Raw genomic sequence first — 16,695 nt, forward strand, 5'->3', positions numbered from 1 at the left:
ATCCTGCTTTGATTTAGTCCCTCTCAGAGGCCCCAGTCTTACCAAAATCCTTAAGCCAGTGGCTGGAGCCCCACCGCCCAGTGGCTGACTTCCGGGTGGCCAGTGGTCTGTCTGCCTGAATTTCTGAAGAAACTCCACTTCTGCTTTCCCTCAACAGCTTCCTCCTCCTTTCGGACTCAGCTGCCCCCATTTCTGGGTGAGGCCCAGTTTCCGTTTCTGTGTTCACTCATTCAGCACACTGAGTACCTGTTTTTGCCAGGTCCTGTTCTAGGGTCACATGCCAGAGAAGAGAATAAGCCGCAGACCCGCTCTCAGTGACCTCATGAGCTCTGTCAAGTCCTCCAGTTTATGTTCTTTCTGCCAAACCACCCCTGGAACCCTTCTCAGTGACTGCCTGCCTCCTCTGTGTATAGTTCCAGGTCCTGGGGCCCTCAGTTTTCACCAAGTTTTGCTGCTTTTAACTGAACTGTGCCTGGCTATATGCCAAGATATAGCTAGCAGATAAAAAAATTTTTTTTCAATTTCTGAATTTAGTTTCAATATCAAGCCCCTATCTGGCTAGTCATAGAAATTAAAGTTCTAATCAACTTAGGTTAAAGCTGATCAATACAGGATTTTCTCAGTTACTTCAGGTTTCTCTCTGTCTTTTTTTATTTCCTCACATAAATGGAAATAAATACACCAGATATTTATTTTTTCCACCTCTTTATTGAAGTATAATTGACAAAACTGTATATATTTAAAGTGTACATCATGATGATTTGATATATGCAAACATTGTAAAATGATTACCACAATCAGGTTAATTAACACATCCACCACCTCAGAGTTCAGGTTTCTCTTGCTTTCTCCAAGTTTCCAGAAGCTTAGGGAACTGGAAATAGTTCACTGAGGCTAGAGCACAAAGTTTGGGAATGAGGGGAGATATGTGAGAGACCTGAGGATGAGAACATGACCCTTTTATCTTTCTGTCACCACATTAGTAGAGACACATAGTGGCTGCCCAGTGATGATTCAAATGAATGATTTAGTTATAGTGTTTGTTTATAACTTTGTAAATAGTTATAGTTAGATAAAAATTACAGTTTAAAAAATTACAACTTATTTCCAAACGTTGTTTTGAGAAATTCACCGTTGAGGAGGGGAAAAAAAGAAGCTTCAAAAACATTCTAACCTTATTAACAGGACATAGAGTCTAAACTTCTATATATTGAAATAGTGGTATACAATGAAACAGAACAATTTTTAAAAAAGCAAAGAAAAATTCAAAATGGATGATGTTCTAGTCTGAAGAGGTAGGATATGAACTTTATTTTACGTATCTATCATTTATTTATTGTTTGCTTTTATTCCCCACCGCCTCACTTCTTTTGTGGATGAGGTCAGTGAACGAATTCTTCATGGCTGGTGAATCATAACAGCCAAAACACCCAGCCAAGACAGAGAAGGCAGTAGATTTCATAAACTGAGAAAATTCTAGAATATGAGATCTTGAAGGGCCCTTAGAGAGTGTTTTGTTCCAAACTCCTCAAATGACAGTGTCTGGAGGTCAAGAGAGGGGAGCTAATTTGCTCAAGAGCATACAGCTAACTGGCAAGGCTAGAATTGAAACCCAGGTTCCATCTTATACTTGTATGATGCGTGTGTGTGTGCGTGTGTGTGTATATACACACGCACACACACACACACAGGCACACACACACGTACACACACACACCGGTTCAGGAGGTCAATTTAGTACAAAGAGCAAAGAGCATAGGTCTTGGAATCATAAATACATGAATCCACAACACTGATGAGTTCAGTCTTAACATGGTCTTAGGCAAGTCAGTTTACTTTTCTGAGCCTCAATTTCTTCATCAGTAAAATAGAAACAAGACATTCTTCACAATATTATTATGAAGATTATATAAGAATCCACTTAAAGCATGGTGTTTGGTACATGATAAGCACACATTAAATATCTGTCGAGTGAATGGCTAATAAATTGTTGCAGCCTTCTCTGTGATCTTCACAGCAGCCCTTTGAGTGTGTGTACCATGCTATTCTTATCTCCCCAAAACTGAAACATCCTAAATAACACTATCTCTATTTTCCCTGAACTTGGAAACATTCTTACTGTGTGTGATTAATATGTTTATCAGATAAACCTTGCTGACTTTCCTGATTTGAGATGCATTATACTTAAGTTATTGAGGTGCTCAAAAACAAAGGTGTTTCTTTAAATATACTACTACTAACAGTAAGAGATAATGTTTACATAGAGCTTACCATGTAGAGCCAGTGTTCAAAGCATTTCACAGATCTTAACTCATATAATCTTATGAGGTAGATACCTAGCATTATTCCCATTTAACAGATGAAGAAACTGAGGCACAGAGAGGTTCAGTAACTTTCCCTAGTTCTTACAACTACTAAGTAAAGGACCTGGGATTCAAACCCAGACAGTATGGCTGCAGAATCCATGTTCTTAACTATTAACCCATACCCTGAAATTCTAGATATAGTTCCTTGCCTCACACTGTCACGATACCTGTTTAGGGTCTTCAGCATGTACATGAAGACCTGAGAAAGACTCACTGCTGTCTCTGCTCTTTTGTGATGACCTTCTCTGGCTTTGCCAAGAAGGTTTCCCAAGCCTGTCAACACAAGTCTATCATGTTATTCTCTTGTACCTTTTTTTTTTTAATTTTATTTTATTTATTTATTTTTTTAAATTTATTTATTATTTATTTATTATTTTATTATTTTTGGCTGTGTTGGGTCTTCGTTTCTGTGCGAGGGCTTTCTCTAGTTGTGGCAAGCGGGGGCCACTCTTCATCGCGATGCACAGGCCTCTCACTATCGCAGCCTCTCTTGTTGCGGAGCATAGGCTCCAGACACGCAGGCTCAGTAGTTGTGGCTCACGGGCCTAGTTGCTCCGCGGCATGTGGGATCTTCCCAGACCAGGGCTCGAGCCCGTGTCCCCTGCATTGGCAGGCAGATTCTCAACCACTGCGCCACCAGGGAAGCCCTTTAATTTTATTTATTTATTTCTTTATTTTTGGCTGTGTTGGGTCTTAGTTTCTGTGTGAGGGCTTTCTCTAGTTGCGGTGAGCGGGGGCCACTCTTCATCGCGGTGCGCGGGCCTCTCACTATCACGGCCTCTCTTGTTGCGGAGCACAGGCTCCAGACGCGCAGGCTCAGTAGTTGTGGCCCACGGGCCCAGTTGCTCCACGGCATGTGGGATCTTCCCAGACCAGGGCTCGGACCTGTGTCCCCTGCATTGGCAGGCAGATTCTCAACCACTGTGCCACCAGGGAAGCCCCTCTTGTACCTTTTGATTCTATATGCTGACTAGCAACTAGCATGTTGTTTGTGCCCAAGGTGTGCTAAAATGAAAATAAATATGATTTCTTATAATAATATTCATGGGCTCTCCAAACTGGCTTTTCCTGTGATTCTTCTTGATTATTCCAAAGCATAAGTTTGGGATTCACTGGTCTTGGTTTCAGCCCGCTTCTGTCTCCTTAGTGACCAGCTTAAGTTAGATACTAAGATTTTTGAGAGAGGACATGATTGTACAAACCAGTAGGAGAACTTGTAGTCTGGGGGCTGGCAAACTTTCTCTCTAAAGGGCCAGATAGTCAATATTTTAGCTTTACCACCTGAACATTCTTTGTCACAAGTACTCAACTTTACATATAAGCAACCATAAAGAGTATGCACATGAATAGGGGTAGAACTTTATTTATGAAATCAGGCTGTCAACCAGATATGACTTATGGTCCTTAGTTTGCCAACTCCTGTTCTAGTATAATAATATGCCTTGGCAGGCCTACTCAGATGCATGTACATATGGTCTTAGTGTGCTGGCCCTCCTAGGGATGTTAAAAAACAACTCTCCCTTTTGGATCCCAGTGAAAAAAACCTAGGGTTGCTGAGGCATCAAGACACAAGGCTGGAAGATGAATAGGGAAGCTACAGGTATGAAGCCAGGAGATTGTTGTGACCCCAGGACTGGAGACAGTGGCTGAGAAAGAGCTGCCGACTGGAAGCTGAGTCCTGCCAGGCTCTCTGCCTGCAGTCCTCTACTCAGCAGCCAAAGGCCAGTTGAATCCATTTGCATGCTCTGGTACCAGTCCTGCCTCTAATCAAACCCTGAAGGTCTGCAAATGCAGTTCACACACCAGGTTACCCCAGTGATGGAGTGCTAAGGGAGAAGTTCCCTTTGTGGAGCACTGATATACAGACACTATGGCATTCCTTGACTCTCTAGGATAACGCTGCAGGTAGCTATTTGTAAAAATTTTACAAATTAGGGCACAGATTTGGATACCATTCCTAGGTTCCACAGCAAAACACTCAGATTCAGATTTCAAAATCCACATTCCTTTCCCCAAACCACACTGTCTCTCCTACAGCCACAGTTCTGGGTCACGTAATGCTGTGGATCTCATAATTCCCTAGGCAAGCTGGAGCTCTTAGAATCCCAGGCTCACTATCCAGACTAGAGCAGTATCAGGGATTGTTCTTGTGATTATTGCCACTGGTAATGATTCTTGATAAACTCCCATCATTGTAATGTCTGACACTTGTGTTTCACGCTGGTAGCCAGTTGTCTCTTAGTGAAAGTCACTGTGAAAGGAAGGGGAAGCTTACCTCTTATGAAGTTGGTTAGCTTAAAAAATACAGTGATATAGTTTCGATATTTTTGTGGAAAAGTCACAAGGGTCAGATGCATCATTGACATGTGAGCTTATGGTGCCCACTAGATGGATTGATTCCCATGGGAATACTAATGAGTCCCCAAAGTTCCTTGAGGGAAGGGAGAAGTGCTGCCCCAAGTATAAATTTGCTCTTCCCAACTGCAGTATAAGCTCATAGAGCAAGGACAAGATCCACTCTTTTTGACAGGCCTGAAGCTCTTAGCAGAGTGCCCACGGTCAGTACTCATGACCCTAAGTTAACAACAAGAGTGCTTCATTCCAATTATGGATTGACTCTTTGAGGGGGACACGCAGTCAACCGAAGCCCCTCTCAAAGGAGCAGCAGTAAGGTCTGTCACAGCTGAGGTGTGCTCTCCGTGTGGCAGGTGAGATAAGAACAAAGCTGACCTGTCCGACGTGACCTGGACAATGAAGCGTGGCTAAATATAGACCAGCTGTCCAAAACCAGAAACACACACAACTCAGACAGCCTTGCTAAATAAGTGGTAACAGTTCCTCACACCCTGAACAGCAGCTTACATTCAGATCCTGGAGCTCTTCATTCCTTCTTCTGACACAAAGAGGAAAGATTCTGACAAAACTTACCGCCGTGGTATGTTTATTGAGCACCTTGTTCTAATCTGGACGTTTAGTAGACACACAGCCTTGTGCTGAACACCGCCAGAGAAACAGATGGTCTAGGTCCTGACTCCTAACAGCTCACAGTCTGTTTTGTATGAGAGATTTGTGAATTCCCAGCATAAAGTAAAAAGCAAAATAAAGTACGATAAAAGGTTTAGAGGAAGGCATAATTAGTTCTCACCAGAGACCTTATAGAAAGCATGGCATTTGCTGTGGACCTTAGTTTCCCATCTCTGAAATGAGATGCCGCAGGGCAAGGAAGGTTATGTAAGGACATGTGACCAGAGACTGTGTGACATGCCTGCGAGCTGCAGCCACTCACTTTCTTTGCCCTGTGCCCCTTCACAGGATTGATTTCTGCTAAAGTAGACCAAGAGATCATATCCATCAAGGTCAGGCTGCTGTGACTTGGCTCTTGGATCTCTGAGATGGTGTTTTTTCCCACATCCTTCCTCAGAAGGGGAGTGGGGAGGCCTGGTCCCTGAAAGGTCTCACGGGGTCTCATGTTACTGCCTCTCTGCCTCCCCTTTTTTCTTCCTCTGTTTTACAGTTTTTATAAACACTAGAAGACTTATATTTTTGAACTTGGGGAATTATTTATACTAGTCTTTAGTAGTTTGATCCAGCAAATGTTTACTTACCATGCAAATATGAGTAACATTATAAACTCATGACAAAATAGCAATCCCACTGGCCAGTGTCCTGGTGGTCAGATCTCCTGACTTGATTACCCCCCCCCCCCATAGAGAATATATCTTCATTCACATTGATACATCTTTCTACTGGTACAGCAGAAGGACCCCTGGACTAAAAGATCTGAGTCTTAATTTCAGGGTTTACATCTGATCCACTGTGTGGCCTTGGACAAGTAGCCTCACCTTTCTGGACCACGGTTTCTCCAACTGTAAATGAGAGATTTGGGGGTGAGTAGGGAGGGCAGTGGTGATAACGATTGGACCCTACGTTCCCCTCCAGTTACCATATTATGTGAGGTATTGTATAAAGTGAAGACATTTTGTGTTTGATCCTAAATGTATGAATAAATTCTCTAGTAATGATGTGTGCCAGAGGATTTTGAGGATTATTCCTTTTTAAATCATTTTAGGCTTGTGATTGTGAGTTAAAATGACCTGGAGCTATTGATCCAATTTTGCACTCAGCCAATCTGTCAGCAGGTTTTTGTTTTTAGAATTCTCCACCCATCTGATTCTTGCTTTTCAATTAGCTTTCTCCAGGGGACCACTCATCGCATAAAATCCGACACCATTGTTTTCAAAATTCTTTCATTAATCATCTTCTCCCCAGTTAGAACCCTCAGAATTTTACCACCTTTCTACTTCTAGGAATAAAGGATATAATATAACAATTGGCAACCAACAACCACTTACTTAGTATTTAATAGTTACTATTTACCCATATTTCACCTCATTGAATCCTCAAAAGAACCCTGTAAGGTGGGTGTTCTCTTTGGCATTTGACAGCATGGGAGAGGAGGTGTAGAGAGAGATGAAAAGTTTTTCCCAAGGCCCTGTGGCAAAGTAGTTTTAGAACCTGGACTCCCACGTTTCTGAACCACGTCAGGCTCTTTCTCTTGCTCACTGTTCCTTTGGAGTCGGCTGTGGACAAATGATAAGGAGGGCCAGGAAGAACATGGATGGTTTCCAATTTAGAATTTTGATGATACCAAGAAAGATTTTGGGAAGAATTTGTTCTTTCATTTGGCTTTCAGAGCTTGCTTTGCCCTTGATTTTTCAGTTGACCCCAGCCCTTCTACCTCTGCTCCAGAATGAAGAACCAGAGATTGTTAAAAACCAAGCCAGTGGATCTGAATCTAAATGTGTAAATATAACTCATTAGGTCTTACATGGAGCAGCTCTCGTAAATTTCCCAAAGATGACTTTGATGTGTATCCCTGGTCTAATCCAAGTTCTTCCTTTTACAAATAAAGAAAACAGGGCCCAGAAAGGTGAAATGACGTATCGAAGGTCACACAGCCAGTTGGCAGCAGACCTGGACCTAGACCCTCATTCTGTTATTTGACTCTGCCTCCCATAAAGCTAATACCATTCACCTCATAGGGATTGTGTAGGAACTCTTTTCTCTACATGGGTGAGAATAATTGGCTTTGAAGACAATGAGATCTCTTTCAGATCTAGGCTCTGCCGCTTTCTAAATGTGTGACCCCAGAGCTCACTATTAACTTCTCTGAGCTTCAGTTTCTCCATCCCCCCAAAAAACAAAACAAAAAAACAATGGAGGTAATAATATCTACCTCACGGGGTAGACCAGAGACACATAGTAGGTGCTCAGTAAATGGCAGCTGTGATTATTGTAGTCAGTATTGTCCTTTTTGTTCTTATTAGTCCACGTATAACATCTATACAAGGTATAGTTGTGACTTGGAAAGAAATTCCATACCTCTTGGCCAATTTCAGGGTCTCAGCCGGTTCCATGTGTACTCTAGGAATAGGAGCAGTAAGAATGGTGGGGTGCTGTGCTAAATGCTTTGTATAAATGACCTCCAGTCCTTGCAGCAGCCCTGCAAAGTATGTATTCTCCCTATTGAACAAGTGAGGATCTAAGAGGTTTATGTAACCTGTCCAAGACCAGAGCCAGGAGTTAGCAGAGCCAGGCTTTGAATCCAGCCTGGGCGCCAGCATGAACTTTGGTCTACCATTTTACGGGTTCTGAGACCCACTGAGGCTTGGGGTGGGGATTTGGGGGGGAAAGGATAAAGATTAAAAGGGCATTGAGATAAGGGAACCAGTCATTATTTGGCCAGTCATCTTTTCCAGAAGCTCCCGCCAACCACCCCTTTCCTGCTCCTGTTATCACTAGCTAGTGGATGGCTGGGCTGGGCTGGGCTGGCCTGGGCTGGGCTCCTCTACTGAAATCCTTCAGAGCTTTCCTGTTCTAGAGTTTTGCAAGAAGGTGGGAGGAGTGTTTTTATGCTGGGCAGGCTTCCCAGGGGTGATTGTGGAAAGGAAGGGGAGTGATTTTGTAGGGCCCTAAAAAGAAGCCAGGAAGAAGAGGAAAAAATAAAACCCTGCTGAAAAGAAAACAAATTGACTCAGGCATTTTCTGGCATTATCTTTCGTCTAGACTTGGAGATCGAAGCTCAGGCCAGAAGTCTGGAAATGTCCATTTTCTTCTTGCTGTATAACTGACCTTCCTAATGACCCAAGACACATCATTACAACAGCCTTACAGCCATATACCAAAAACAGCCCAGCCACGTATTGTCTAATGTTTCCTTTATCTTTACCATTCTTTCCTTTCCTCAAAAGGTACCCAGGCAATAACAACAAATCCTATGAATAATTATATGAGTGCATGTATTTGTTTTCACATCCTTATCTCATTCGCCCTTTACAACAGCCCAGTAAGATAGACAAGCAGGCCAGGGATTATCCTCCCATTTTGACAGGTAAGCAGCTAAAGCTCAGAGAGAGACCTGTCCATGATCTCACAGCTAGTTAACAGCAGAGCTGGAAATGGATCCCTGGGCTCCTGACTCCTGTCCTGTACATGAGGTCCACACACTGTGAGGTGGAATTTCAACCTGCTTGAGTCTTTTCACCCCAAACCATGAATGCTTGCCTTTTGTTTAGCTGAACTTCCCACTGCCTTGCTATGATTATGGGGTGAAACCCTCAGCAGTGGGGTTGGAGGAGTTATAGGGAACTGAAGGTAGGAAGGGGAGAATGTCTCTTACTCAATGGAGTTTAGTAAGGGCTCGGTATTTACTGAGTGTTCAGTTTTCTCTTCGGAGAAGAAATAAAGAAAAACTAAAGGTCAGATGAATTTAACTGGATGACTGTTAATCTCTTGCATATACTTTACACTTCATACTTTGCAAAGGGCTTATGCATGTGTGTGTGTGTTTTAATTCACACACCATATATCACTCAGTTAAAGTGTACAAGTCAATGTTTTTAGTATATTCACAGGGCTGTGCAACCGCCATCACAGTCTAATTTGGGAACATTTTTATGACCCCGAAAAGAAACCTTATACCCAGTAGTAGTCACTTCCCATTCCCCATCCTCACCCCAGCCGTAAGCAACCACTAATCTACTTTCTGTCTCTATATATTTACCACTTCTAGGCATTTCGTATAATTGGAGCCTAGCTTCTTTTCACTTAGCACAGTACTTTCAAGGTTTGTACATGTTGTAACATGTATTTGTGCTTTATTCTTTTTACTGCTGAATATTCCATTATACGCTATGCCACATTTTCTTTATCGATCAGCTTATATGCATTTGGATTGTTTCCACTTTTGGCTATTCTAAGTAATGCTGCTGTGAAAATTTGTTTACAAGTTTTTGTGTAGATGTATGTTTTCATTTCTCTTGGGTATATACCTAGAAGTGGAATTGCTGGGTCATATGGTGACTCTGTGTTTAACTTTTTGAGGAACTGTCAAACTGTGTGTGTGTTTATAAATTTACTGAGATGTATTTCCCATACCATGAAATTCACCCTTTTAAAGTATATAGTTCAGTGGGTTTAGTATTTCCCACGGTTGTGCAACCATCACCAGTCTAATTTTAGAAAATTTTCATCAACCCAAAAAGAAATACCATTCTCATTAGCAGTCACTTTCCATTACTGCTCCCCACCCCAGGCAACCACTAGTCTACTTGCTGTCTTTGGATTTTCCTATTCTAGACATTTCACATAAATAAAGTCATGTAATCTATAGTCTTTTATCACTAGTTTTTTTCTCTTAGCATAGTGTTTTGGAGATTCATCCATATTGTAGCATGTATTAGTATTTCATTCACTTATATGGCTGAATAGTATTCCATTGTATGGGTATATCACCTTTTGTTTATCCAATCTCTACCTCTTTCATCCCCTTCCTGTATGTCTTTGTCTCTGTTTTCTTATAAGGACACCAGTCATTGAAGTAGGTTCCATGCTAATCCAGTATGACCTCATTTTAATGAATTACATCTGCAAAGGTGCTGTTTTCAAATAAGGTCACATTCTGAGGTTCCATGAATTCTGGAGTGACACTGTTCAAGCCAGTAAAGGTACCAAGGAATCATCACATGAATTCAGGTAGAAGTCTTTTAAAATTGCAAGCTGAGGTAGGCTTTTGGCAAGATTTAGTGCCCAAACAGCTTTGAAAGAACTTTTCTGGGACTGCAGACCATTATGGAGCTAACTGGCTTCATAGACATGGCTTTATGTCAGAAGGGTGGAATTCCAAGTGTCTGTGGGCCCAACTCATGCTAACCCTTACTTCATCTTATTGACAGACCTCAAAAACCTCTCTGATTTTGACCACAAGAAACAAACATATGTGGATTTTTATGCCAGGGAAAATTCTTTTATTCTTTCAACAATGAATTCAATGTAATGAATACCCACTATGTGCTGGGACTGTTCTAGGCACGGAGATACAGAAGTGACTAGAACACATTTTGAGTACTTACAACCTGCAGTGCTTTCTTGACCCTCTCTGCACTTCATCCTCATAAAACCACCCTATGTCAATTTGTAAATAAGGAAACTGAGACTCAGGTGAAACTTCTCTAGCTCTGTGAGTAAACAGACTGGGTCACAGATTTGAATCCATAGCCTGAGCTGGAGGCAGAGGGCCCTAGAGCTGAGGATAGGTCGCTCTTCCTTTATACAGACCCACAAGCATTCAACATAGGGGACATGAAGGATGAATTGCGTGACAAGGCAGGATAAGTAGGTTGTGACAAAATGGCTATTCTTGTCAGATTGGGGAACCTGGACTTTATTCTGAAGGTAATGAGGAATCAGTGGATGTTACTGAGGGAGTATGACTTATTATGCTATATGTACTTCATGTGTTTAATCAACACATGATTATGGAGTTGTGTCACAGACTGGGCTTCATTCTAGGGATAAAACTGTTACAAGAGAGACGGTATCTCTGGCCTTACTGAGTTGATAGCCTAATGTATGGAGTGATGAGAAAGAGGTTGGTGTTTTCCTGAAATTCTGTTTGAAACACAAGGAAGTACAGGTGGGAAACAAGATTGAAGAAATAAACAGGAAAGTGATTTTTAAAAGAGAGAGCTTTGTAAGTCATCTTGAGGATAACAGGGATCCACTGACGAATTTTAAGCAAGGCAGTGACATAATGACATGACGTGGTTGCTGAGAAACAGGGAAGAGTCATAGATAATGCCTAGGTTTCTGGCTTGGGGAACTGATTGGATGGTGATGTTGATGTACTTCACTGAGATAGAGAACGCAGGAGGAGGAGTTCCATTTAGCTTGTTGAGCTTGACCTGCTTGTGGGACAGCTGAATGGAGACACTCAGTAGATGGGCGTGGGGGGTGGGGGGGATATAAGACAGGGAGCCCAGGAGAGAGAACTGAGCTAGAGATTCAGATTTGCGAGTTGTTATCACATAGCTGAAGCTGTGAGAGTGGACAGGATACCCCCGGAGAGTCTCCAGAGTGAGAGTGAGGTCATAGGAGGGTCTGGGGCAGAACCCTGAAGAAAGCCCCCATTGAAGGGCTGGGCAGAGGAAGAGGAGTCCAGAAGACCACAGATAGTGTAGAATGCACCAGAGGTTTCCCTTGCACCTTCCCTATGTTTCCTCAGGCAGCAGCTTGGGCTGATCCCCCAGCGCTGGGCCTTCTCTGTCCCCCAGCATAAACCCTCTCCTCTGCCACTAGAGAGTTCATCTTGCAGGTCTAATGGAGTAATGAAGCCATTTATTCTGTTAACAAACATCCAGTTCACTAGGAGACCTGTAATGGGAATTCATTTTGGAGGTCAATACAGCTGTCAATGGAACAGTTTTTCCCCAGAGGCCTGTGGCTTTTCCTGCTGTACGCTGGCAGAAGTTGTCTTGCCCAGCAGCCGAAGAGACTGGAGAGTCATTAATGCTGTAGAGCATCCATGAGCTGGTGATCCTGCCCAGGGCCTTGAGAAGGGTACTAAAATAGGTCAGATAACAGGGAGTGGAAGCAGAACTATGTCCCCTCTGAAGTGCTTTGAATACCCATAGAAAGCCACCATCATCACCACTAAAACATTACCTCCCACTAGCTATCACATTGCCAGAACTTACATCTTTAAATCTTTCTTTTGAACAAAAAGTTTCACTGTTAGAATTATTGTATGCTGAATGAATGTTTTTGCTTATTCTACAAAGACAGACTCGGAACTTTGTATGTACCTGGGCTTTATTAGGTAAATGCTGGCACTGTAGAGGTAACATCATCAGTCACTGTTCTTAGAAACCCATGGGCCAGGCAAGGAAGCAGGGTGACAGTGGATATAATGAAGCCTGGGCCACGTGCTGTTAGCACCCAGAAGAATGGCCAAGTCCACGAAGGTTTCAGAGAGAATGTGATATCCGTGTAGGGTCTTAAAGTCTGTGTGTGAGTGCCAGAGGAGAAGAAGTGAAATCCAGGTAGAAGGAACAGCATAGGCCAAAACAAAGAATCATAAAAGGGGCTGGTGCATTCACAGACTGATGAAGCTTTCATATGCCTGGAGTATGGGAGGAGGGAAGCAGGAAATAGGTCAGACTGTGAAAGGCCTTGTATGTTGTGCTAAGGAATTTGGACTAAGCTTAGAGAGCCAGCCAAATGAATAATGCCCTTGGCTGGGGGTATTACACTCTAAACTATTATCTGTCTTTAATACCTCGCTTCCTTTCTAACACAACAGACGAGAGTTTAAGATAAGAGTTAAGAGAAAAAAGACCAATAGATGGAGAGTGGTGAGTACAAGATGTGGGGAACATCGTCCTCGGAGGACTTGCAAGGGCAGGCGGGAGGAGCTGGGACCAGTCTTAAGGTACCATTCCAGTTACATGTGCTTTTGTCATTAGTACAGTAACACACAGTCCAGGGACTCAGTAAATAAGTCTTCAGGAAGCAAAGCTTCATTTAACAAAGCCAGCTTAGCTTTGAGGGAGGTGATGACAGCAGGAGCCACCAAAGAGAGGGAAGGCAGTGGCACTCACCGCCCCAGAGGCTGGCCTTGCTCGAGAGCCAGAGTCGCACTGCTGGACCTCGAGTAGGCACACCTTCTGGAAGTGGCGCAGATACTGCCCAGGCTGTGATAGGGAGTCGCCTCCAGGAGCAGTACGGAGGTCCAGAGCCTGGAAGCCACAGCCCTGCTCTCTGGGAGGGCAGAGCCGGGGCAGGTGCATGGGGAAGAGAATGCTGCTGCTGGACCATTGCCTCTGCTCTTAGTATTTTCTCTTCGTCTGACAACCCAGTTTGGGATAAGGACACCTTCCCTTCCTTTACCGTTCACAGAGCTCTTTCCCCTTTTCACAGACTCCCTGAGGAACATTTCCTCAGCCAGTCACGGCCCCCGCTCTTCTCCAGCTGAGCTCAGCAGCTCCAATCAGCACCTTCTCCGAGAACGAAAATCCTCAGCCCCGTCGCACTCCAGCCAGCCAACCTTGTTCACCTTTGAACCCCCGGTGTCGAACCACGTGCAGCCTGCCTTGTCCACCAGTGCACCTCAGGAGTATCTCTACTTGCACCAGTGCATAAGCCGGAGAGCAGAAAACGCAAGGTAGGCAAGGGGTAGTTGGTTGAGCAACCACTCGCAGGGCCTAGTACTTTTCAGCCTCTGCTTTTTAATTTTAAATACGTAAGAGTAAACTATTTTATCTTTCCAGGTGGGCAAATATATAATTATAAAACAAAACATCATTGTTTTTTCTTAGGCAACCTTCACATTTTATTGGTATCATCTACGTTGCTATACAATGATAATTGGATTCCAAAGGAGCCTCCCATGATCAAAAATCATGCTATACAAATTTTTGGTTTAATTTGAAAAAAAGGCATTAGGAACTAGAGTTTCAGAATTGAAAAAAACAAAGTCAGTGCACTTGTTGGCCCTAAGAGTGTAACTATAAAACCTTAACGTGTTGAACAAATCCTTATCTCACTTTTGCTCTAGAGCTACAGTTCCATATGGCGTCCACTCTCCACATGTGGCTATTTAACTTTGAATCAGTTAAAATTAAATACAATTTAAAATTAAGTTCCTCAGTTATACTAGCCATATCTCAAGTACTCAGTAGTCACACATATCTAGTGGATACCATACTGGGTAATACAGATATAAAACATTTTCATCATCACAAAAAGTTCTACAGCAAGGACTCCCTGCTCTGGAATAAGTTTTTGTTTTTCTAACACCATCAACTCTAACAGGTACAGAGCCTGTATATATTTTTATTACCTTTTATTCCCATTATTAGGGTAAACAAAAGTGCAGAGCTGGTGGGCTTTGCCAGAGCTGGTTCCCAATTCTACCATGGCCAGCAGATTGTAAATCATGTTCCTTAATGAATTAATTTAGAAATATCTAATTTGTGTTATGAAAACTAAGGCAATTAGAGAACTGGCTGTATTAATAAATCATGTCACAGAGTATTTTCATGCATAATCTCACTTAAACCAGTTAAACACACTGAGAGATCGCCAGGGTAGATCATTTATCTCCATTTCATGGATGAAGAAACTGAGACTCACAACTAATAAATGACAGAGATAGGACTAGAACCCAGGTTTCTCCTTTCTGGTCCTGTATTCTTTTCTCTACACTGTGCTGTTCTGGTTATGGTTTTCTGAGTCATTTTCATGCAACAGAACCTCCCAACACTGAATTTTAAGTCTGCCTGAAAAACCCATTTTCCTGAAGCAGCGTTGATTCACTTGTGAACTTTCACTAGTTCAATCAACTTCCATCAACATACACATGAAGGGCTGAGTTCTAAAAAGGTAGAATGAATTAACCAAGATCACTGAACTAGTTAGTACCTGATTCTCCTGAACCACAGACCAGAGACAGTATAGTAGAATGAAAAGTATTTTACAGAGTGAAAAGTATTTTGCAGTCAGTCAGTTATGGGTTCAAATTCAGGTTTGGCCACCTCTTTGTGACCTTGGACCACATATTGAGCCTTTTTGACCTTCAATTTCCTTATCTGCAGAGTGGGAATAATTAATTCAAAGGCTTACTTAACGAGCATAAAATGGCAAAATACACCTAAGGTAGCCAGGAGGTAGGAGGTGCTCAGGCCATATTGCCAGATGCTCTCCTGTGCCGCCTCCCCTTCTACTACATGTAGGATTGCCTGGCAGTAGAGAATGCGAGGTCTTACAGTCATAATTCTAGTGAAAGACAGAGCACTTTATATTAGTGCCTCTCGAACATTAATGTGCATACGAAATACCTGAGGATCTTGCTGAAATGCTGATTCTGATTCACTGGGCCTGGGGTGGGTCCTGAGAGCCTGCCTTTCTGCAAAACTGCAGATGATGTCAGTGCAGACTGCAGATCATACTTTAAGTGGAAGGCTTTATATAGTATTAACAACTGCCACCACCTCCAGTCCCATGATACTGCTAAAGCAACAGTGAACACATATATAAATGTCTCTGCTTAAATTAGCAGCTGGGGCCCACTCTCTGTACCCTCACCTCCTCTGTAAAACCTCTTTTAAATCTTCCTAGCTGGAATTCATTTTTCTCTGAATTCCCATAGCAGTTTTTGATGATCTTTCTCACAGCATTTGGAACTTTCTACCTCATAATATGGATTTTTATATTAATATGTTACTGTCCTTTGGGGCAGGACTCAGGGCACATAATAGGTGCATAATAAATATTTGAACCAATCTGTGTTATGGAGGTAACATAATAGATGAGACAGAATTTATCTACAGCTGGGGAAGCAGCTTAATTGTGGGGCCTTGATCACGTTGTGCTTTTCTCTGTGTCTTTGTTTTTACTTGTGTGGGTGTGGGAGCGAGAGGGTGATGAGCAGGATCTCAGGGAGATTTTAAAAAATAGTAAGTTCAAACAGTGTTTCTAGAATTCCAAGCAGGAAAGGAGGGCGGGAAGGAAGTTTTCTTCAGTCTAGAAGGATTATGTAGTTCCTGGTAATGGTGGAGTAGCATGCATGATACTAAACATACTGTAACAGTTATAAACTCTGGACAAAACATTTTAAAATCCTGTTCAAAGGCACTGAAGAGCAATCAAAAAGCAGGACTGATTTGACTCTTAAAACAAGGGACTGGGCTTCCCTGGTGGCGCAGTGGTTGAGAATCTGCCTGCCAATGCAGGGGACATGGGTTCGAGCCCTGGTCTGGGAAGATCCCACATGCCGCGGAGCAACTAGGCCCGTGAGCCACAATTACTGAGCCTGCGCATCTGGAGCCTGTGCTCCCCAACAAGAGAGACTGCGATAATGAGAGGCCCGTGCACCGCGATGAAGAGTGACCCCCGCTTGCCACAACTGGAGAAAGCCCTCTCACAGAAACGAAGACCCAACACAGCCATAAATAAATAAATAAATAAATAAATAAACCCAAAAAGTTAAACA

At 42.7% G+C, this 16,695-nt stretch overlaps 1 protein-coding gene across 3 annotated transcripts in view; it reads left to right on the forward strand.

Moving 5' to 3' along the window:
- The window catches only part of GAB2 (GRB2 associated binding protein 2), a 179,792-nt gene that overhangs the window by 135,920 nt on the left and 27,177 nt on the right, over nt 1–16,695 (forward strand). For all 3 annotated transcript variants that reach the window (XR_009504605.1, XR_009504604.1, XM_059930715.1), the window contains exon 3: nt 13,623–13,866. Coding sequence is in view for 1 of the 3 variants with exons in the window: in XM_059930715.1 (XP_059786698.1) it covers nt 13,623–13,866 (244 nt within the window). In the remaining 2 variants the exon portion in view is untranslated. The remainder of the gene's footprint in view (nt 1–13,622; nt 13,867–16,695) is intronic.

Source organism: Balaenoptera ricei, chromosome 8 (assembly GCF_028023285.1).
Source record: "Balaenoptera ricei isolate mBalRic1 chromosome 8, mBalRic1.hap2, whole genome shotgun sequence".
In the NCBI taxonomy this organism is placed as follows: Eukaryota; Metazoa; Chordata; class Mammalia; order Artiodactyla; family Balaenopteridae; genus Balaenoptera; species Balaenoptera ricei.